The sequence below is a fragment of the Anoplophora glabripennis genome, unplaced genomic scaffold (assembly GCF_000390285.2).
Source record: "Anoplophora glabripennis isolate ALB-LARVAE unplaced genomic scaffold, Agla_2.0 scaffold95, whole genome shotgun sequence".
Classification (NCBI taxonomy): Eukaryota; Metazoa; Arthropoda; class Insecta; order Coleoptera; family Cerambycidae; genus Anoplophora; species Anoplophora glabripennis.
Genome location: NW_019416252.1, coordinates 156,725 through 180,718, shown reverse-complemented (window position 1 = coordinate 180,718; position 23,994 = coordinate 156,725). Strand labels below are relative to the sequence as shown.

Sequence of the window (23,994 nt, the reverse complement as noted above, 5' to 3'; positions counted from 1 at the left end):
AAATTAATTCATGAAATTCAATCACTGGTAAAACATTTTAATAAACAGATATTTAAGTACTCCTATTTTATTTCCAAGTTTATTTCTGAAGTTACATATCTATTCAAAATATTGTATTGTAATATCTATATAGCCAAACTTGAAATTATTCTTTTTATCAATTTTTTAATTATAAATAAAAAATAATTTGCCTATAATATAAGAGATTCTTTTTAGAGATATGTGTAGAAGGAAATAAACTTGAAGAAGTACTATAGATTTATATTTGTTAGGTAAATGTAGACACAGTTTCGCCAGAGTATTTTGACAGTCGTATTAGTGGGAAAAGCAAAGATAGCATTGTATGCACTGTGATATTGTTTGAGTTTGAGTTAAATGAAAAAGATTCATCCTCAGCTTGGAGTCCAATAATATTAACTTTGAAAGAAATGGTATGAACAAAATATGTTATAACTGTATATTATTTTATGTTAATTATTTTATTACCTAGATGAACAGTTTATTTAAATAAAAAAATATATAGGTCTACGGCTTTTCAAGAGCCCTATTTATGATTCATAACAAATTGTTACTATGTCAAAATGGTAAATAGGTTCTTGTTATTAAATTTCAATTTCAGTTTAGAATTCAGGTTGCCTTCCTGCTGAAAACTGGTGGCAAGCGCTAAACTGAAAGATATATTTTTGATGGGCATTTAAACGTACATACGTCGAATACTCTTTCCTGGTCTTTTGAAATCACACTCCATTTCACGGGGAAATTGCGCTGCGATTCTACCATTATTTCTATTAAGCGCATTTTTCAGTGCACGTTACGGAAAAATCATTATATCTTAGGTCGGATCGTCTTTTGAATGTAACATTTTGTGTAGAACGAACAGCGGTATTATTAACTTTAAAGAATAATTCAACTTAAAACTCCTTTGAGAACTTTTGTTAACAACTGCAAAATTAAAAATTGTAACGTGGAATTCGTTACATATTAATTGTGCAAATTACTAAGAGAAAATTATTATACAATTTATAGATTTAATTTTACTAGTTATTCCAGAAACTTAATGAAATTGCATATTTTTTCCCGGGTCCTTAATTTTTTTTCATTCTATCAGGCACACCAGGTTGGTATAAAGGGTGTTAGAAGTTTAACTGCCTTAATTTCAACAGACGATAAAATACAATAAACACAAAAACCTTATATGACATGGGTCCTAAACTCAACCATTTCCGAGAAAAAAATGATCAAAATCTCCAACTCGATGCACAAAAGTTTGATTAATTAAGGAATATTGATATAACTGCCTGCATAGAATACTATAAAATACAATGTTTATCACGTTTTTGAACTTCTTTATGCGTAATTAAAAAAAATAGGGTTGTAAAATTCGATAAAATTCATATCGAGCACTGTCACAACGGTGCGGCGGATAACACGAGGTACTAAGCTGTCCAGCCATATGCGATTCAGTTGGTATCTGGAATTGGACCGTGTCTGAGTGTTTTTTGCGTACCACTATTTCCTTTTCTTAAGGTGTTTTCCAGCGATGCGCGAAAATTGGATTCGAAGGTGTCATACGTGCATCGAAAATGGTGGTTTGAGCATATGTTGTAGTTTGTTTTGTACTTGTGCGTTTAAAAATTGTTTTTTTGGTAAGTACATAAATTATTTTTACTACATATGATTATTTGGACGACGTGAATCTTTGGGCACTTTAATTACATATTTTTCAAATTCATAATTTGATTAAAGTTCCTGTTTTAAGAGATTTATAATTACTAAAATTAGAGCTAAAATTTAAGCACAACACTATCTTCGTACAACAAAATCGATACATTTTATTTTATTTATTTAAAAACTGGAAAGCGTTTGCCTTGAAATTTACTAAATGTTTCTGTTTAATTAGGTAGGAAGTGACGGTAAAGAAAAACGATGTCGAACGATTGATTGTTTAATAATAATATGCAGGTTATGACAACAACAACACCACGTGCGTGCTGCATACGCGGTTAGAACAGAACTAACTTAACCTAACCAAAAGATATACTACTCCTGAAAACGAACATAAAAACATCAGCCAGATCAGTTGTAAACAAAGCAACTCGGTCGGCTTAAGGTCGATACACACTAGCGTACTTACCCGCTTACGTGGGATCGACGTTGCAGTAAAAACTTAGATATATATTATCAACATAGCGTTATTAACTTAACACTCCCACTTATCTAAATTTTTACCTTGGTTTTTACACACATAGCAACATTAAATAATTTTACAAACACAGCAACATATCAAGTAAACATTATGATTTGTAAGAAACATTAGTAATTAAACCATTGACAAATTTAATTTGTTTAACAAATTATTGAAAACTGGCTTTGGAAGTGCCTTTGTAAACAGATCTGCTAATTGATTATTTGTATTCACATAACTAACAGAAACAGTTCTTTTCTCGCATTCATCGCGCACAAAATGCACTTTCACATCAATATGTTTTGTTCTATTATGCAGCTGCTGTGCTTGAGTTAGTTTGATTGCGGATTGGTTGTCGACTCCAATTTTTACAGTTGAAATGCTGCATCCAAGTTCCTTGACAAATTGCCTCAACCATAGAGCCTCTCTGATGCCAAGAGCCAGAGCTATATACTCTGCTTCGGTTGTAGATTGTGCCACAACATTTTGTTTTTGACTTTTCCATGTAATCGGACTATTTGCAAGTATAAAAACGTAACCGCTGGTAGATTTTCTGGTGTCCACACAACCAGCATAGTCTGCATCGGTATAGCCCTTTATCTCAATTTTTGAAGTTTTTGAATACACAATTTTGTAGTATACCGTGTGTTTCAAATAACGGAAAATTCTTTTCACTGCGTGCCAATGTTCATCAGTCCAACTATTAAAGAATCGACTAACTTGATTAACTGCATATGTGATATCTGGTCGACTTGTTGTAGCTAAGAACATTAGTGAGCCAANGTGGGAACTCGATAATTTAATTGACGTTACTGTGGAACCTATCGTTATCAATCTAGGAGACGAAGATAATTCATCAGAATATTCAGAGGATGAATTTTAATATACCTACTTTTTTATTTTCTTTATTGTACATTTATACAACACTACATTTACTCACCATAATTTGAATTTTCAAAATACATATATTTTTGTGTGGAATAAAAGTCTATTCATTAAATTTAAATAAATATTTTGATAATAATATTGAATAATTTTATTTGAATTACTAAAAACCCTCTTAACCCGGTTATGATGCTTAAAGTAGCCTCATGTTTTGAAATGCTGTTTTTATATTGTTTACTTATAAGAGAAATGGACCGAGAAATTGAAGCGGCATAGACAAAGACGGATTGTCGGGGATTAAATTTTAGCTACCTGGTACAATTTAGTACAACCCGGTCACACAAAGTTTTTTTAAAAGTACACCTCATCTATACGGATAATACATAATATAAAAAATTGAATATAAGCACCAGTACTACATTTATTTACGATTTGCATACATAATAAGCTTTTATTACTCTCTTTCATTTCTAAACAGACTTATAGTTGTTTACATTTTTTCCGTAGGAAGTCTGCCGCGTGCACACGTGGTATACATCAGATGTATAGCGTTAGGTTAAGCGCTGTTATCACTGTGACGAAACACTCCAATATTACTCGCTGTATTTTCAAAACTGTTAATCTTACGCCCTTGTAATATACAACTTTTTTGTTCATTTATGATTACTCTATTTCATGCTGAAGTAATGGCAGTCAAACTTCTTACACCCTGTATACAAAGTACGTTCTTGAGTTATTGACAACACTTTATTTGACCACGAAATGATTTTGTTGGACTCAAATATAGACTGTTGACTATTTCATTAATGCAAATAAATCTGCAACTAATGACAGTAAATTATAAAATGAACTTACTGTCGATTCTACATTTATATCATCACTATTTTAACATTATTTTGGGACCGAGTCTAAAAATATGGTAGATCGTATTTCCCATAGTAAAAGCATAAACAAATTCATTGATCAAATAAATATTCAAAAGTAATCTGTATTCGCGCATTCATATACAGACAGCTGTTCTAAATTAAACACTACTAAAAAATATTTTAATTACTTTACACCCTTTAACATTCTTAGTTAATTGGTCCTTAATTAGTGGACGTTCTCTAGGGTCACTAAAAGGAAAAGATTTACAAAAAATGGTAATCCTACATTTATAAAAACTATCACATTGTACCTTCTAATTTTTCTAAGATATTTGAATATTCTTTCTTGGATAAATTGTTACAATTTTTATATAAAAATAATATATTTTCTGCGTAACAACATTGGCTTTTTAACTTTCTTGTGACTGTAATAGTAAAATTTGTGGACACGGAATAGTGAAATATGTATATTTTGTTATCTCAGCAGGGCATTCGACTGTGTAAATCACGATGCACTATTCAATTATTATTAATTATCAAAACGGCCATATCAACATTTTTTATTTTCAGTGTAACAGAAACACCCTATGAAATAAGAAGTCTGACAATGTTGTGTAGTTATATTTAGCAAATGAAGTAGGTACTCAAATTCATAAATTTGCCTAGGAACTTCCTAGCGATTTTTTTCATTTCGTACAAAATGTTAGAACTACAATAATTTAATTATCGAATAAAAAATTGTGTGTAATAATTTTCTGTAATTTTTCTAAGTTTGTGATAAAAATGTACAGAATGTTATATTACTAACGGTACAAAATTCTAGGTCGTAATACATTTAATTTGCAGAAATTATTCTTGTTGCCGCTTTAGAAACAATTCGGGTGTCACTGTAGGTATATAGTGGAGGAAAATATTACAATAATTAGTATTAGTCCAGACGTGAAAAACTTACATAGAAGAAAAGAGCGTGTAATACTCTTTTGTCCTAATGTTTGCCTTTGCATCGATGCAAATAAAAGTACTAGTCAGGAAATTGTAAAAAAAAATATGCAAATCTAGAACCAATATGCTGGATTTTGTCTGGTTTGCAATTTAATACCACAAATTAAAAGCCTTTTCAGTTTCTACCCTTTTAAAATAGATGGCTTTTACTGACATCGAATTGAACTGCAGCATCGCAATCGGCTGGGACACCGGGCAATATCAATTTAAATAAAATCACGAATTCTCGAACACCACTTCGTCAACTGCATTCACCCGGTTCTTGAATCGACCAGTTGAGGAAGTTTGGACACGAGATTATATAATCGTTAGAAATCGAGCCCAAAAGCGGTTGTTCTTGTAGTTACTGATATAGGAATCAACAAGCATCAATCTTCCGTACACGTTAAAATTCGTTGTTTCTTAACCATCATCAGTTGGGCATCTGTAAGTTTTTGTTTATCGATATTAATCTACGTCTACTGAAGGAATATCAACTTGGATGCTATAAGACAACGGCAGGACATTTTTGTATACCTTTTATTCCTTATTTTGAACAGCTCGCTTATGTGTGGTTGTAAGTAACATGTCATGCGTAAATATGAAGTGTTCTCTTTCAACTCTAACAGCAAGGGCAGTATTATTTTTCCATTTTCTTGCGTCAAGCTGATTAATGTAAGAAGATTGTACGATCTTTAAAAAATTTCAATTGCTGTATTTTCTAAAAATAATAGAAAGGGTATTTAGTTAAATATCATAAGTCGCATTCAGTTAGCCATTTGATAGCAGTTAAATAAAGTTACATAAAGTGAAATATCTTCAATTCAAAGGAATTTATTTTGAAATATCTGTTAGGTACATTATTTAATCTGTAAAATATGAATATTCGCAAGCAGGTTTCACGTGTTTAGGACATCGGGTATATTTAATTTATTGAGTAGGTTTATATCAGCAAATGTGTTCGTCCTAATAAACCGCACGCGATATATCTTGTTTATTTGTTGCCAGATTATTTGTTAGCAAACTACAGTATGCCATACTTTACGTAAAATAATATATCTGACAAATTTGGGTTAATTCATCATCGTACTGTTGTTATTCATAGGATTGGGGCGAAATATATACCGCTCGTATATGAGCCGTGGATGTTGGTGAAAAGCTGTAATACTGTGATATTTCACGGAGCTTTTTCCAACTATTTCCCGCAGATAACGCTTCCCTCTTCCACCGTCTCGGAAGTGAGATTTCTGATTCTCTATGAATTTTAAAATCGCTGCACCGAAAAAATACTTTTAGAAGTAAATCAGAAGTGGGATTCCTGATTATGTATGAATTTGAACATTGCGTGACTGAAAGAAAAATATACCTATTTGTAGGTAGTCATTCATTCAAAGATTCATGAAAAAATATTTATAATTTAATGAATATCGTTCCTAGAAAAGAGGATTCCAGCGTAATGTAGAACAACTGATTTCTTTTAGAGAGAAATACGACCTGCTTTAATTACTATTTCTGCAAAATTAAAATCTTAAAGGTATTAAGAAATTCCTCCATTTTTCTTTAAAAAACGATTTTCAGTCGAATAAACTGCAAACGGTTCCCATTTCTAAATATTTTGTGCTTTAATCGAGGAAGCACAAAGCGATCATAGTGGAGCACCTCTTTTGACCGTTTCATTAAATAAAAATATTGCGTTTCGTGTAATTAAAATAATTCATCCAGTAAATCAAAACTGCATCAGCAAAGAACAATTTAATGAAATTCCCATTAACGTTTACGGAATAGTTTCGTATTTAAAAGGGTTATAAACGCTCGAATGATCTCGAAAAATGTAAAAGAGTAGAAAAAAGCAATAACTAAGAAACAAAGGATGTATAAAAACTTACCGGAACCTTTTTATGTGTACTGTACAATTTCAGCATCGTTTTGATGCAATATATGCGTAAATAAATAAAAATTGAAATTAATTTTGACGTGTAACATGTTGTTAATATGTTACGTATATTAAAATTCAACTGTGAAATGAAGTATTAATTAATATATACCTATAAAGCTAATTTTTTATATCGATGACAACATCATACAAATAATTGTAATAATAATTATTTTGACTAATAACTAGCCGATATAGGCAACTTGTGGTATGTAAATTGATGATAACTAGGACATTAGTTCACAAAACTGATTCCGTTATGTATTATTTTGCCGTGCCAATTAATAAACAAAATTCATTTTCTGATTCAGTCTGCATCATAACACATTTATGATCGTATGTACGGAATAATTAATTAATGAAATTTAAATGACCATTTGATAAATACTAGGTTTTAATTGGTTTTATATTAATACAAATTAAATCTATTTCAAATAAACATCATGAAATAATTTATCAGTTAAATTTAAATCATGTTTGCCTATGGATGCTAAATGTGTAAGAATTTGAAGAATTTTTTTTGTACACAAAAGAAGTCATCTAATTGTAAGTTTAACAACATATGTGAAGGGAAAACAAGACTTAATCTTACTGATCTTATATCGCCAGATCTGTATATTCATGACTAATTGAGGTTATCTCCAATGTTTGGTGTGTGTAGAGAACCAATTGAGAACTTAACCTTACATTACATCATCAAATAGAAGAAGGCTGCAACACAATTAGGTCCTAATACATACATAATATGTAGAGTTTGCATTGACATGAAATGAAGATTGTCTCTAGTGACGTATTTTATCCGTTCGTTTTAAATTTGTATGTACATACTGTCAAGAAGGGTCATAAAATTACGTTTTATAATTTTTTGAAAAACGATGTGTCTCATGTTTGCAAAAATTTAAATAATGTAGAGGTACTGCTCAAATATAATGACAATAATCCTGAATTATCCGTTTATTCAAATCGTAGGCAATACTCTGTAAAGATTGATTTAGTCTACTAAAATAAAAACTTTTTTTTTACTTAAACCTTAACATGTATCTCGAAAATGAAGACTTTCCGGTTATGCAGGGTGTTAGTTGAAGTTTGACTGTCTTAATTTTAACAGACGATAGAATATATTAAAATAAACAAAAAAACCTTATATGACATGGGTTCTAAACTCAACCATTTCCGAGATAAAAATTATCAAAATCTCCAATTTGATGTACAAAAGTTCGATTAATTAAGGAATATTGACATAACTACGTGCATAGAAGACAATGTTTATCACTTTTTTGAACTTCTTTATGCTTAATTCTAAAAAATAATTAGCGTTGTAATAAATTTAAAATTCGATAAAATTCATATCGAGCAATGTGACAACGGCGCGGCGGTTTATTAACACGAGGTACTAAGGTGTCCAGCAACCACCTATACGGAATTCAGTTCGTATCTGGATTCAACCGTGTCGGAGTGTTTTTTGCGTACCACTATTTCCTTTTTTTGAGGGGTGTTTTCCATCGAGTGCGTGAAATTGGATTCGAAGGTATCGTGCGTGCATCGAAAATGGTGGTGGACATTTTGAGCATATGTTGTAGATTGTTTATTACTTGTGAATTTAAATTTCCGTTTTTGGTAAGTACCTAAATTATTTTTAATGCGTATGATTATTTGGACTACGTGAATTTTTGCCTATTTTAATTACATATTTTTCAAATACATAATTTGATTAAAAGTTAAGTTCCTGTTTTAAGAGATTCATAATTACTAAAATTCGAGCAAAAATTTAAGCACAACACTATCTTCGTACTACAAAATCGATACATTTTGTTTTATTTATTTAAAAGCTGGAAAACAATTGTCTTGGAATTTACTAAATGTTTCACAATAATAGTTGTTTACATTTTTTCCGTAGGTCAAGTATGCCGCGTGTGCATCAGCAGGTTAAGCGCTGTTGTCACGTTGTCATGAAACTCCCCAATATTAATACTCGCTGTATTTTGAAAACTGTTAACCTTGCGCCCCTGTTATATACAACTTTTTTGTTCATTTATAATTACTCCATCTCATGCTGAAGTAATGGCAGTCAAACTTCTTACGCCCTGTATGTTTAATGAACATTTTATCTTATTTTTTGTAATTATAACATCAAGTATAGCTTCTTATATGTATAGTGAGGACGTTTGGCTTGGAACAAATTCATTTAAAAATTAAGGGTTTGTTTTTTTGGAAAAACACCCAAATACGTCGATTTTTATTTTTGGCTGCGATTTTTCTGACAGTAAATTCATGTATACAGAGTGGTCCAAAAATAAGTTATGACAATCAGCTTTAATTTTTCAAATGGGAATATTATTTTTTATTTCATTTTTGAATTCTGCACCGAATTGTAAGTATGTTTCACATACTATGTCCTATACCTAAACTCGAGAGTTATCAAAAAATTTACGATTTATTTATTTATTTATTTATTTATTTATTTATTTATTTATTAATAAAACAGAACAATTATCCAAATTAAATGTACAAATTGCTGACCACACAGGAAAAGAAAACAATATTGACCCCATTGTCAGTATTAATATTTAATTTTAATATAAAATAATACATAAATGCTCCTTTATGTAAGTAATCGTGTTTAAATGCATTTGAAGCTTAGATTAGGTTTCCTAATCTAAGATTTGAAGCTAGCAGATAATATATCAAGGATTTTACCTATTTCCGCTTTTTCTCCCAATTGTGTACTTTAGTTCCCACCATTCCATTCCCTGATCTTTTCTCATCGGTCATATGAATTATGTTGTACTATGTACTGTACCCACCTTTTCAGACAGGACATATCCAGAGAGAGGGCGTCCCACCGAGAGGTATCCTTCATTCAGTCCAGACAAGTACCCCAAACACACACCTGAGAGGAACCACCCCCACAGGGACAACCCACCCAAAGAGTACCCAGGTGAGAAACCACCAAACACCTGCGACACCAGCTACGACGCCGTGGCGGTCATCAGGCGGGAAGTCTTCATCTTCAAAGACGCCGTAAGTAAAATGTTTTTTATTTTTCCGGATTTTTCCGAATTGTTCCGCCTTATTTGCGCACCAAAGTGTCAAGCTCATTACCGATTTCCTTTCCAGTTCTTTTGGAGGATCGGAGACAACGGCCTGTCGGCCGAATATCCGGCCAGGATCGACCGCCTCTGGCGCGACCTGACTCACGTGGACGCAGTCTACGAGCGTCCCGACGGTCGCATCGTATTCTTCGTCGGGGATAAGTACTATCTGTACGGGGGCAGCAACTTGGAGCGGGGCTACCCTAGGCCCTTGACACAGCTGGGTCTCCCTAAGAGCCTGAAGAAGATCGACGGGGCAATGGTGTGGGGTCACAATGGACACACGTACTTCTACAGCGGGGACATGTATTGGAAGTAAGGTTACTTCTTTATTAAAAATTTTTCATGGTAGCTCTAACGCTGTGTATTAATTTCAGGTTCGATGAAGACGTTCAACGTGTCGAACTGGACTACCCCCGCAACATCTCCATGTGGAAGGGTGTGGGTACGGACATTGATGCAGTTTTCCAGTGGAAAGACGGTACGTTTATAGAGTGAGATNAAATAATGTTTATTTTTTTAAGAGGAATTTACAGTTTTCCGTTGCGACACTTATTTAGTATAAATTAATTAATATTTAAAATAGTGTTTTAAGTATGTTGAATATTAAATATATTGATAATATTCATTAACAGTATTTAAAATATTTTTGTGAAACATTAAATCTGAAACTCTTAAGATGTGACTCAAAAAAATATATTGTATGTGTGAGGCAAGACCGATTTCAAGATCATCAAAAAATTAAAAAAAAACTGACATGATTGGAAACAACCATTTTCATCTGGATTACTGATGCAGAATATTAAATTCATTCATAATTTTTTATTACTTTTTTTAACAAGCAAAAAGTATTTGTTTTTGGTGTAGGTATTTTGGGTATTTTAAATACTTCAAGTATTTTAAATACTCAAGGGTATTTAAATTTTTTTGAAAAGATTTTAAATACATTTTTAAAATACAAAATACAAAATAAGTTGTTAAAGTATTTGAAATGCAAAACATTTTTGGGGTTATAACAAAAGTATTTTAATTACAAAATACTGTTTTATATTTAAAATACTATTTGGTATTTTTTTGTCAAAATACTACTACAGGACATGGCACATGAAACATACTTAGAATTCGGTACATAAATTTACCGCAGATCAGAAAAACCGCAACCAAAAATAAAAATCAACAGGTCCGAGCGTTTTTCCAAAAAAAAAGCACCTGAATTTTAAATGAATTTGTTCGAATTCACGGATCCTCACTATATATGACATTTTAAAAGAATGTCCCCCGCAAATAGTCGCGGAGTTCTCTAAAATATTATCCACCATGTAGATACTTACCGATCACCGTGAGGTGTATGAAGTGGCTGAGGTGCGGTGTGGACGACACCTGGCACTCGTACACCCCCGAGTCCCTGTGCTGGGGGTACTTGATCTGCAGCGTCCAGTCCTCGGAGTGGGGCTGGTGGATGGCTCTGAAGCGCTGGTCGCTTGTGTAGGTGTAGCGGCCGACGGTCAGCAGGTGGACGTCCCTGTGCCGCACCCACGACACCTGCAGAGACATCTGCAAGTAACATACCGTTCTTTTGCCTACCGGGTTAAGCGAGTGATCTAGCTAGCGTGTGTCTGGTTGTGGTGTGGGGTGGGTGATCGGGTGCAGCGATAGCTTGCATGCGGAAAGCAATGTTTGCCGACGACGTCTAGTTTACAAACGAAACAAACAAATAGATATAAAGGCAACAAAGTGAAAAATTAGAAAAGATAGCAATTGAAAACAATAAAATTAATGTCAATTTTTTTTCCTCTTTTGGTAATACCTCCCTTATTACTGGAGACAGACCTATCAAATCTCATTTCAATTAATAGGCGGTCTATCACAATATATAAAAGTGCATAAGGTGTACCGTTTTCATTTAATGAGTATTTGTACCAGCATTTTTTTTAAATAAATAAATTTGTATAGTATAAAAAGGGTTAGTCAAGGGATTGTTTGTATAAATTTGGTTTTACCTAACCAAAAATTGAACAAAATAATGCCATTTTTTTTCGTGAGTGAGTTATTGACCTAGATAAAAAAATAGAACATTTGTAGTAGGGAATGCTATTTCTTGTCAAGTGATTGAATTTTTTAGTAGCGTTTTCAGTTTCTTTAAGTTAATATGCGGGAAAAGTTAATTGATAAGAAAGTTGGAGGGTTGCTTTCGCTGTACAGCAAGAATAAAACGCTCTCTCAAAGGTAATAATAAAGTATTTTATTGAAAACTAAGTTGTATAGAAGAAGACGTGTTGACGGGGTGAGTGTTTGTTGGGGAGTCCGTGGAGTTGGTCGTAGGTATATCAGTAAGCATCTGGTCGCCGGCGCCAGTCCGCCGTAGACCCTTCCTGGAATGCTGGTGCGTCCGGTGGCGTCCTGCTGGCGCTCTTGACGTAATGCTTAAAAATGGATCACTTGCGGCATGTGTACCCACAAGTTCATATATAAATTTAGTTAATTTAGCGCTTTAATTAAGAAAATTATAAATTAAATATCGGTTATTGAAATAACTGATACCGTTTTTATGCAAATGAATAAATTGTCCAAAAACAGCGAGTGGGACAAGTTCATGAATAATTAGAGCCAAATTCAGAGACTTCCCTAAATCTATACTAACATTTCACTCATATCAAATTTATGCTTCACTCAACTTAGGGTGCCCTCATCTCTTTCGCAATTCTGGTATTCAGAAATGTATATATGTAAATGAGTGACACACTGCACAAATTACTAGATAAGAAACAGTTGGCTACTCAAATTTTAAAATATATCATCAGTGGAAACCTAATGTCACAGTATAACTCACGCTGAAAATATATGCATGATAAATTACATTTAAATAATAAATAATGAAAACCAAATGGTCTAATTAATTATTATTGAGGTAAAAAAGATCCCAAGCAATAATAATCATATTTAATTCATTTCCCTACTAGTAGAATATTAGAGTAGAATGAGTGACAAGCAATCATTTATGACGTATGTAACAGAACTAATTTCTAGAAATAATTATAATTTATATAGCCCTCACGTACAGAATATCCTTTATTGAATACCTGGACTTAATTATTTGTAAAATATACTGGTACAATATTATTAAACCACAAAATTAATAAATTAGGAACACAAATCACACGTCAAATACCACTAATATGTCACTAACCTAGCACTCATTTGTAAGGGCGATTTGAGTACGATTTAAGCGACTCGATGAAGGGGAATTGTTTATGAATACGATTAGGGTGAGTTTAGTATGAGATAAGTGTGAGTGGAACTTTAGTGAGATCTATGAATTTTAGCCTTAGAAGTTCGAGTTGGAAAGTTGATTTAAAATAATAGAATTGACTTGTTATCAAGTTTTTTTGACATTCCTATTCATATTTATATATTTTNAAACATTTCACAACATTATCTTTGTTTTATAGAAGTTTTGACATATTATTTTAAAACATAAAATGAACTAAAGTTTAAGCAATCAGACTCATTGGCATAATTAGCATCTAATAGTTTTCAACACTTTAAACTTAATAAAAGTCAAATGAAAATATAAGTGCTTCCCTCCCCGCACCGTGTCAAATTTAGCTTTATTATCAAATTGCCCAATTGTCACGTAGCAATATAATAATGACCGTGCAATGTGATAAATAATGAAGTTTAGATAGTAATTAATCACTTAGCCCGATAGAGCTAGACATTATTCATAATGACCGGGCATTATATATAATGCCCGCATTAATCACCTGGTCCATAACATATATAAATGAGTGACAAACGGCACAAATTACTGGATAAGGAACAGTTGGCTACTCAAATTTTAAAATATATTATCATTAGTGGAAATCTAATGTCACAGTATTTCTTTATTTTGAATGTGAATAACTCACGCTGAAAATATATGCATGATAAATTACATTTAAATAATAAATAATGAAAACCAAATGGTCTAATTAATTATTGAGATAAAAACGATCCCAAGTAATAATAATCATATTTAGTTCATTTTCCCTACTAGTAGAATAGTAGAGTAGAATGAGTGACAATCAATCATTTATGACGTATGTAACAGAACTAGTTTCTAAAAATAATGAGATCGGGGCTGTTTTCTAGGTTTCTAATAATATTTTTTAGTGTTCGTTGACGGTATTCTTCTTCCAAAGTAAATTTGCCAATATTCTTGAAGAACTTTTGCACATTATTGTTATTTGAATAATACAGTTAATTATGTTTAATTTTTCGTCATCAGAATAACCCATTGTAATTTTTTAATTTTTTAAATTAAAATGGGTTATTCTAATAATGATAAATCCCATGTATTTTTAAAAGAAGGTTCGTTTCTATCGTTTTTGTCTGATTGTGTGCGAGAGAGATAGAGTTATAGTGTGCGATAGAGATAGAGTGACTCTGTCCTCATAGAGATAGACTGACTCTGTCCTCATAGAGAGTTTATCTCTCTCTCTCTGCTGTTTTCAGGAGTCTCCCCAGGAATTTCAGGACACCTAGGGAGGGAGCGTGGGGTAGAGCGCGTGGCCTTTTTAGCCTTCGTTAACGATCTATGATGTCACACAGTATAAGAAAAAAAACGTTTTTTGCTCGTAACTCGGAAATGGCTGGAAATATAAACAAATTTCCCCTTGGTTCTGAGTAGAGCCCTCGGTGAGTGACGCAGAGCGGGGTGTCACAATATATGAAAGAAAAAAAAACAGTATTTGTTTAGACTCTAAGTATCAAAAAATCTCCCATGGTGAACAAATAAATCTCCCATGGTGAACCAGTGAAAAATGTCAAAACCCGCATGTAAAAAAAAAATCGGGAGCAATGGTGTGTGACATCATAGGATAAAAAAGTGTTTATAACTCGGAAACGGTGCGTTGAATCGAAAAAATAATTGAAAAATGTCAACCCCTCCCTCCCNATACATCACGTTTTTTTTTTAATTTTTGGAAAAATATATATGTATATTTATAAAATATTCCATCACGGTAGATTAACCAGCACAATTACCTACAATTAAAAAATAAATTTAATTTTCATCGTTTAGATCCTAAGCTTAACATTTTGCGCCTGTTAGCCGTAGTCGTACATTATTCAACATATCAACATAAAACAAAAATGTACGTGTAGGGTAAACCTTTAACTTTAAATAAAAGTTTTTACATTAGAAATACAGGGTGTTAAAAAAAGAGTGTAAAATATTTCAGGAGGTAATAGTATGAACCAAAATAAGCAGAAAAGTCTTAATAAACATGGGTCCGCAAAGTAACGGTTGCGGAGATATGGACCACTACCTATTCGTTTTTCAAACATTTTATTTTATTAGGAATAAACCGATAAAAGAAGCTTTTAACAAACAAAAAACAAAGTTACAGAAGATGTTCAAAGTGCCCTCCGTCCATTTCCAAGCAGGCACGACATCTTCGTCTCAACGATATTCGAACTCTTTCGAAAACACCCTCCTTGGTTTGGATTTCTTGACACTTTTGATTAATCCGTAGCTGCAGCTCTTCCAGGCTATTTACAGGAGTGCCATACACATCTATGTGGAAAAGTTTGGTGTAAATGCTCTCTAACGGCTATGGAAAAATGAGCTGGAGCACCATCATGTTGGAACCACATTTGTTGCCTCTGATTCAAAGGAATGTCTTCCAAAAACTCATACAGTGTGTTCTGCAGAAAGCTGAGGTAAGCAGCGCCTGTTAATCGGTTTGGTAAAACAACAGGACCTAGAAACCTGTCACCTACAATACCCATCCAAATGTTTAATGTAAAAACGTTTATTTAAAGTTAAAGGTTTACCCTACACGTACATTTTTGTTTTATGTTGATATGTTGAATAATGTACGACTACGGCTAACAGGCGCAAAATGTTAAGCTTAGGATCTAAACGATGAAAATTAAATTTATTTTTTAATTGTAGGTAATTGTGCTGGCTAATCTACCGTAATGGAATATTTTATAAATATACATAAATATACGTCCAAAAATTAAAAAAAAAACGGTGACTTATAAAACTAGGGCAACGTATAAAACCTTACCAAAACTGCAAAAATGAAGATACATACTTGAATTTTGCTTGGTTTCTGCATATTTACACTATGTGTGTACCAAATTTCAAGTGTCAGCAAAGCTTCGAACAAATTTGGCATAGTTCGAAACTTTCAGATGCTGATAAATGTATAACACCTTATAGAACAAAAAGGTTTGCTTTCCTGATTTTCGGCTTTAGCGTCATTATTGTATATATATTGAACTATGGTTTTCGAGAGTTTTCACTTTTTGTTTATAAATTGACATTTTTAAAGCAACTTTAAAAAATTGACGTTATATACCGCTTTTTCAATCTCACGGCTTTGTTTTTATAAATTTCGTAATTGGACCATCGCCATTTTGTGGCTATTTTTATCACGAACACAATCATGTCCTAAGCATTTTTTCGTACAAAGTCGTCCCGCTGAGTTATTTAAAGAAAACTACTAAAAAAAATTTTCACTATTAAATTGTTGTAACTTTTTTTCCTGATAAAATACTTTGTCAGCAAATTAGCCTGTTATTGTACTAATCATTTAAAGTAGGCCTGTGTAGTTATTTCCGAGTTATCAAGGTTTGACACAAGCCGAACCTCTACCAACTGGACTAGTATGGAACGCTAAAGAAGAGGAGTTTCTTTAGGATATGCTTGCAATGAAAATCAAGAATCTGATAGTCAGTATGAAGAAAATAACATCCCATTTAAAAATATATAATTATACTTTACAGGATAAACGAGTTATGGCTCGGGGCCTTTATANGCAACAAAGCCACCGCTGGAACTGCCGCCTATTACCAAGTAGATGAGTTACCACGCTAAATTTTATAGCTGGAAGCCGGCTAAGGAGACCCTGCTTCCATTTCGGGTTGCCAATTTCCAGCATTTAAGTACTGTACGCTACAGTCTGTAGCGATACGTTATATTGTCTGTGGTGAGATCTATGAATTTGGGCCTTAGTATTTGATATCGAGTTGGAAAGTCGATTTAAAATAATAAAATTGACTTGTTACCAAGCTTTTTGACATTCCTTTATTTATTTTTACGAATCTTAAATATATAGTCTGTTTTATTATTAAAGCCCCGAGCTATAACTCTATTACCCATTTTTGGACACCTTATAAAGTACATTTATATGTTTTTAAATGGTATGTTATTTTCTTTATGCTGATGCACAAATTTTTTTTATCACTTTTTTTTTAAATGGAATTTTTTTTGCTTGTTTTGATAGATTTTTTATTCTATTTCCAACCATATGAAATTAGTATGCCTTTGTATAACGAAATTTTTGAGAAAAAATGAGAAAGCTTCCAGCCCTTGACTTTAGTTTACGGTGCCCGCTTTCTAAGTCATATCAAATAGAAGGCGCTGGAAAAACAATTTCGCATACTGTCTGTCACATATTGGTTTGTTTGTAGTTGCTGTCACCTAGTAAGTTTAATTTATAACAAAATGAATGATTTTAATGAAGAAGTTCATATGCTGCAGGTTTTTTATGAATGCTGAAAAAACAGTGTTGCAGTTTTACAATTATATCGACAATAGAATTTTCTCTAACAGGAGAAAGTTTAGTAAACTTGAAGCTAATCTAAAACGGTATGGAACGCTAAAGAAGAAGAGTTTCTTTAGGATATGCTTGCAATGAAAATCAAGAATCTGATAGTTAGTATGAAGAAAATAATATCCCATTTAAAAATATATAATTATACTTTACAGGATAAAAGAGTTATAGCTTGGGGCCTTTATAATTAAAACAGATTGTATATTTAAAAATTTTGTCTTATACTTAATAATTTTACCAAATTGTAAATAAACAAAAAACATGACATATTAAGTGTTCCCATTTTTTTTTATATTAAACAGCCTAATTATCAAATTATCCATAATGACTGTGGGATCATAGCACATTCTATGGATATATTTACGGTGAAGTATAAAGTAATTTTAAATATTGTTATAAGAAGCCAGTAATATAAGTTTGCCACCATTATTTCAAGTTCCTGTGTAAAATGTCACTCATACAAAACAACCATTCTTGTAGCGTAAAATCCACAACCATTAGCAAATAGTGTCTGCGTAATGAAAACAGTTTGCAAACTATCAGAAATTTGCTGCAGAAACAAACCCAAGCTGATGATGGGCCAGCCATTTGGCTGGCCCATCAACGTTTAGCTCATCAGCAATGAAAACGGTTTCTGTACTAGATTGTTTCTGGTGATGAAAAATGGTGCCTTTGCGTCAACGCCAAGAACAGAAAAGATGGTTTATCCCTGACGAAAGGCTACTCCTCGGGCAAAGCTGGTACCAACCCCGCAAGAACAAAATGAGCGTCGGCTATTACAAATTGCATCCGAGGAGTATAACCATTACTGCTGAGGGTTGCTTTCGGTGTGCAGCAAAATAAAACTCTCTTTCAAAGGTAAAATAAAAGTATTGAAAACAAAGTTTGTGAAAAAGAAGTGCTGTCAGGGCGTGCGTTCGCTGGAGAGTCCTGGTATGGAGTCGCTCGCATGTATATGTATTTGGTCCTGGCACCTATCTGCCGTGGACCTTGTCTGGAACCCTGGTGCGTCCCGCGTCTGTTCTTTCTCCTTGCAACTGTTAGACCGGTCCGGGCGGCGTCAGGCTAGCGTTCTTGACGTAATACTTAAAATGGGTCATTTGCGGACATGTGTCAACAACTCCTTCGTTTTAAGGTATCGTCAAGTGATTACGTAACATTATAATGTCCACTCTCATACTGCCATTTGGGATCTCAGTTGGGGGGTTAATGTACCTTGGCTCTATTCTTCTTTTGTTCCATCATATTTCCGGGTATAAACACTTCAGGAATCTTATTTGATAATGCTTCAAAACTAGCTTGGCGAAATTTTCACTTCTAAACCACTGGATTTTTTCACATGTGATGTAGAAAAACAGCCAGATATATTAAAAGAAATAAGTTTTCAAACTAGTGGAAACGCTATGAACTTGTGAATAAACCAAACATCATGAAATTATCATCATTATCATATTGTTGAGTTGTCGGTGTTAACAAATACCAGTGGCCAATCGTGTAGGCTTAAAATTGCGGTTTACTGTTTTAAAATTTTCCGCATTTTTCTTACAGAAAACGATAGAAAATAAAAAATTAAATGTTTATTAAATATTTTAAGGAAATTATAAAAATATGTTGGGCACTCCAATTGGTTTCAAAGGCATCAAGACGTTACCAAAGATTATCTTTAATGATGATCACAGAACTTCTAACGAGTCACAGAAGTTTAACCTAGACTCCTTAGCTTAACCACGTCGCTCGCGCTCGATGCTATTAATTTCAATTATTATAGACAAGTTTATCAGATTAGGATTTCCACTATTCCCTCTCCAGATACTTAGATACGCCTCTAGAGGATGCCGTTGGAAATCCCGACGCTCGTCGAGCGTCGAAATTTGCACTGTGCCGGTTTATCCGTAATTTGCATTAAGAAAATAAATTCGGCCCGATCGTGGTACCGGAATGCAGCAATTCCAGCTGAAATAAACACGGATTAAGTTTTGCTTGAATTTTCCTCTACCTCTTCGTACGTCGGAGAAAAAAGGATAGGTAATAGAAGGACGAAAATTGGAAATTTTCTCCTCTCTTTATTGTTTGAAGACGTTTAACGAAACAATCGCTTCACTGCTGAGGTTGGGTCGGATCAAAGAGTAAATGACTTTCACATAAGCACAATACAGAGTGGGTCAAATTCGATTGGATTTTACCTCGAATTTAGGCAACCTCAGAAACTACTAAAAATAAAAAAAAATACTGATGTTATGCTCCTGTTTGTAAAGTCAGGGAGTTCCCTTCATTGTTTTCTAATACACAATGATAATCACTGTGGTGGCATTTTTGATCGCTTATACACCTATGCCACTCGATGACTGAAAGCTGTTCTACTTGAACTTTTCGGAGTAGAATTTGTTGACAATAAAATATTTCGGTATAATTATTGATTCAAATTTAAAGTGCGAAGATCATGTGTGTGGGGAACTGGGGTGCCGCTTATATTTCGTAATAGAGCATGTTCGCATTTGATATAACTTAATTATACAGTGCTTTCGAAAAGTAACAAATAAATTCATTATATTTTAAATTGAGAAGTTTTCGAAAAAATCCCCTGGCACGTCGATTTTGTTTTAAAAAAAGGCACTTTTTGACAAACGACCCATATTTGTGACGTCATCGTTGTTCGAGATATGACGTCATCGACAATTTTTTTAAATAGCAACCCCCAATTTTGACCAAGCCATTTGAAAGGGCGTGTCATTCTACATACATACATCATGAAAATTATGGTGTTACATAACAAAAATTTCAAGAAAATAATGTTTGAAGATTTTAAAATTTAATTTTCACAATACTGAAAATGATAATGATTATGTAAAAATCGACTAAATTAAATGTTTAAATTGTGCACCGTTAGCTGCCTGACAGTAGCCAAGACGATTAATAAATTCTTTTTGGACATTATTAATAACTTCAGGAGGTATACGATGTATCTCGTGATGAATTCTTGCTTTTAAATCTTCTAAATTGTTGGATAGGGAGAAGGGGGCGATTGAGTGGCCAGCCAGATCGACTGATTTGACACCCCTAGATTATTTCTTGTGGGGATACTTAAAAAGCAAAATATACGTTACTAGACCGGTCAATTTAGAAGATTTAATAGCAAGAATTCGTCACGAGATACATCGTATACCTCCTGAAGTTATTGATAATGTCCAAAAAGAATTTATTAATAGTCTTGGTTACTGTCAGGCAGCCAACGGTGCACAATTTGAACATTTAATTTAGTCGATTTTTACATAATCATTATCATTTTCAGTACTGTGAAAATTAATTTTTAAAATCTTCAAACATTATTTTCTTGAAATGTTTGTTATGTAACACGATAATTTTTCATGATGCGTATGTAGAATGACAGGCTCTTTCAAATGGCATGATCAAAATTGGGGTTGCTATTTAAAAAAATTGTCGATGACGTCATATCTCGAACAACGATGACGTCACAAATATGGGTCGTATGTGAAAAAGTGCCTTTTTTAAAAACAAGATCGACGTGCCAGGGGATTTTTTCGAAAACATCTCAATTTAAAAAATTATGAATTTATTCATTACTTTTCGAAAGCACTGTATGTATATACTGGGTGCATCGCAACTTATCCAAAAAAATTTGGGAATAGATGCGGCATGAGAAATGGAGTCAATATCGTAAGAAAAATTTTTGTAAAATCCTTCTAGTTTCCTAGAAAAAAAATTATTGAAGTTATAGTACATTCAACTACTACATAGCTGGACAACTGTAGTCTCTAGCGTCATTCGCAATACGTGTGGAGAGCACGTGGCTTCAGCGACTCCGAATACTGAAATCGGGTTTTGCAATCGTCGTTGCCATAGTATTTACCTGTTATCTGTACTATTGTAAACACCTACAATAGTTTTTTAGTAGTTAGTGTCAAAAATGATTTGCGTGTATAGCAATTCGGAGTTGATGGATATCGTTTTAATTTATGGTGAAGCATTTGTGTTATGGTGAAGCAAGACAACATTTGTGTTAGTTCGTAGAAACTGAGTAAGACGGACCCATATGTGTTTACACGTTGGTGGATAAAATTTTGAACAATTGTTGTTGTAACATCGTGTATGTCAAATGATTTTATTATTTAAAAACCAAATTAATTTTATCAATTAATCAAGGCAAAAGCAGTTGAATTTGCCGATATAAAATAGGTGCGATAAAATTCTGTTTACATATTTCTTTCCTTTTGAGGAAAAAAATATTGTCCGTTTTTATCACACCGCCATCCGATGCCGGTCGCATTGTGCGAGGTCAGGTTTTACAGTGGACCAGTTTCCAGTGCCGTGCAGAAGTGTATTTTTAAATCATTTTCGAACTACCCTTTTTGATTTTTTCTTTACAAAACTGAATTTATAAGGGTCTCCTGTACATCCAGAATTTTTTTTTGGATAAGTTCTGAATCACCCTGTATAACTGTGTTGGGACCAATACTTTTCTTGATTTATATCAACGATTTACCTACAAATATTTCTAGTGGTACTTGTGTCCTTTTTGCTGACGACACTACTATTCTAACACCAGGAAATTTGAGATGTATCTAAGACTCAACATATATCTTTTACATCAGATAAAAATTGTGCTAAATCTGATCCTGTAAAGTTGCTAGGTATTACCTTGGACGCTGGCCTTAGATGGACAGATCATATCCGTTGTTTGTGCTCAAAGCTTGCGACCCAGATACAGGGTAGGAAAGTACCGATGGTCTATCTGAAGTTACGTGAGAGCGATAAAGTAAGCCATAGAAATCCATGCGATAGAGAACGATGGCTATAATGAAGGCGTCTCATAGACACCGCCCGTTTCGCCCTTCCACAAATAAGATCCACTTCTTATTTGTGGAAGGGCGAAATGGGCGTTGACTATTAGACGCCTTCATTATAGCCATCCTTGTCTATCACATGGGTTTCTATGGCTTATTTTATCGCTCTCATGTAACTTCTGATAGACCATCGGTACTTTCCTATACTGTATATGTTATGAAACAGCTGCGGCCTTCTGTGGATAGCAAAGTTTTGCGAGTAGTTTATTTTTCGTTGATTCACAGTCACCTTCTTTATGGAGTTAACTTGTGGGGTAATTCAAGTTTTGCTCTCAAACCATTTGTCATACAGAAGGCCGCTGTTCGTCTTATAACGGGTGTACCAAACTATACTCATAGTAGGGTTTACTTCCAAAAATATAAGTTATTATATTTTAGGCACTTCCGTGCCTGTATCTACTTGAATCACTGTATCTAGTTCATAAAAATTTGCCAAACATTCCGACACATTCTAGTGTACATGAATCATATAACACTAGGCACCGTGGAGCTCTTTCTCTAGGATTAATATAACTAGAAATAATAAACCCAAAATAGATTTATATAATAAATTGGTTCATTTCTTCAAGCACGAGAATATTAAATTAATGTCTCTCAAATCATTTTATAATTTCACTAAAAATTTTTTTATGACGAAATGCTATTTTAGTACTGATGAGTTTATTTCTGATATGTGTTCTATTACTTGAAATGTACTGTTATGTATGTAAAAAAGTTTATTTATTTATATAAAAATAATTTTAAAATAGTCTAGATATTATCCAACACATTAATTTTACATAGAGGTGAAATAATTACATTTTGTGAATTGTATGTTCCCAAGTTAGTAAAATACTTAATTGATTAGAAAATTCAATCCAGCTGCAGACAGTCAACGAGATATACAGAGTGTCTGAAATAATTGGGTTCCTTGAAAAGTGTGAAAGGAGGCACAAAAATGATCAACTTTTATTAAGCAACTGATTTTCTAAATGCTTCTGTTTTCGAAAAAATTAACTAAAAAATTTAACCATAAATGTAAGTCGACGCTGTGCATCTTGTGCACGTGCATGGCCCTAATGCTTCGCTACGTGCGTAGGTCAATATGTCTTGTGTATCTTTAATTGTCTGTTAAAGTATTACTTAGCCCGCGTATAAAATGTTTTCTGATCAATAACTAGCAGATATGGTGTTAATGTACGGAGAATGTCAGTACAATGTAACTGAAATTTGTCGTTTGTATACGGTCCTTTACCGTAACAGACGACAACCTAACTGTAGAACAGAGCAAAAGGCAGTTCAAAGGGATAGCAGGAATGTCCACCTGAGATATGTAGGTCGTCGACGTGAAAAATTGCAATATGTTTTCGACAACGAAGAAAATCAGTCAATGAAATGAGTATTTGCACGTATACGGACTAATTCTGACCGTCCGTCGTTTGGAAGCATGTTTATTAGCACATGGAAACAACTTTGAACAATTTTTGTAGAGCATATCGTCTATTGGTAAGTAATTCGTTTAATTTTTACTTACTTTTAAACGATATTTGAATAAATTTCAGTATTTTCGAACACTAAATTTAAACCGTCAAAACTATCATTAG

At 33.2% G+C, this 23,994-nt stretch overlaps 1 protein-coding gene across 1 annotated transcript in view; it reads right to left on the bottom strand.

Moving 5' to 3' along the window:
- The window catches only part of LOC108905823 (kin of IRRE-like protein 3), a 106,870-nt gene that overhangs the window by 53,258 nt on the left and 29,618 nt on the right, over window positions 1-23,994 (bottom strand). The window contains exon 3 of the mRNA XM_018708851.1: window positions 11,274-11,496. Within this exon, the coding sequence (XP_018564367.1) occupies window positions 11,274-11,496 (223 nt within the window). The remainder of the gene's footprint in view (window positions 1-11,273; window positions 11,497-23,994) is intronic.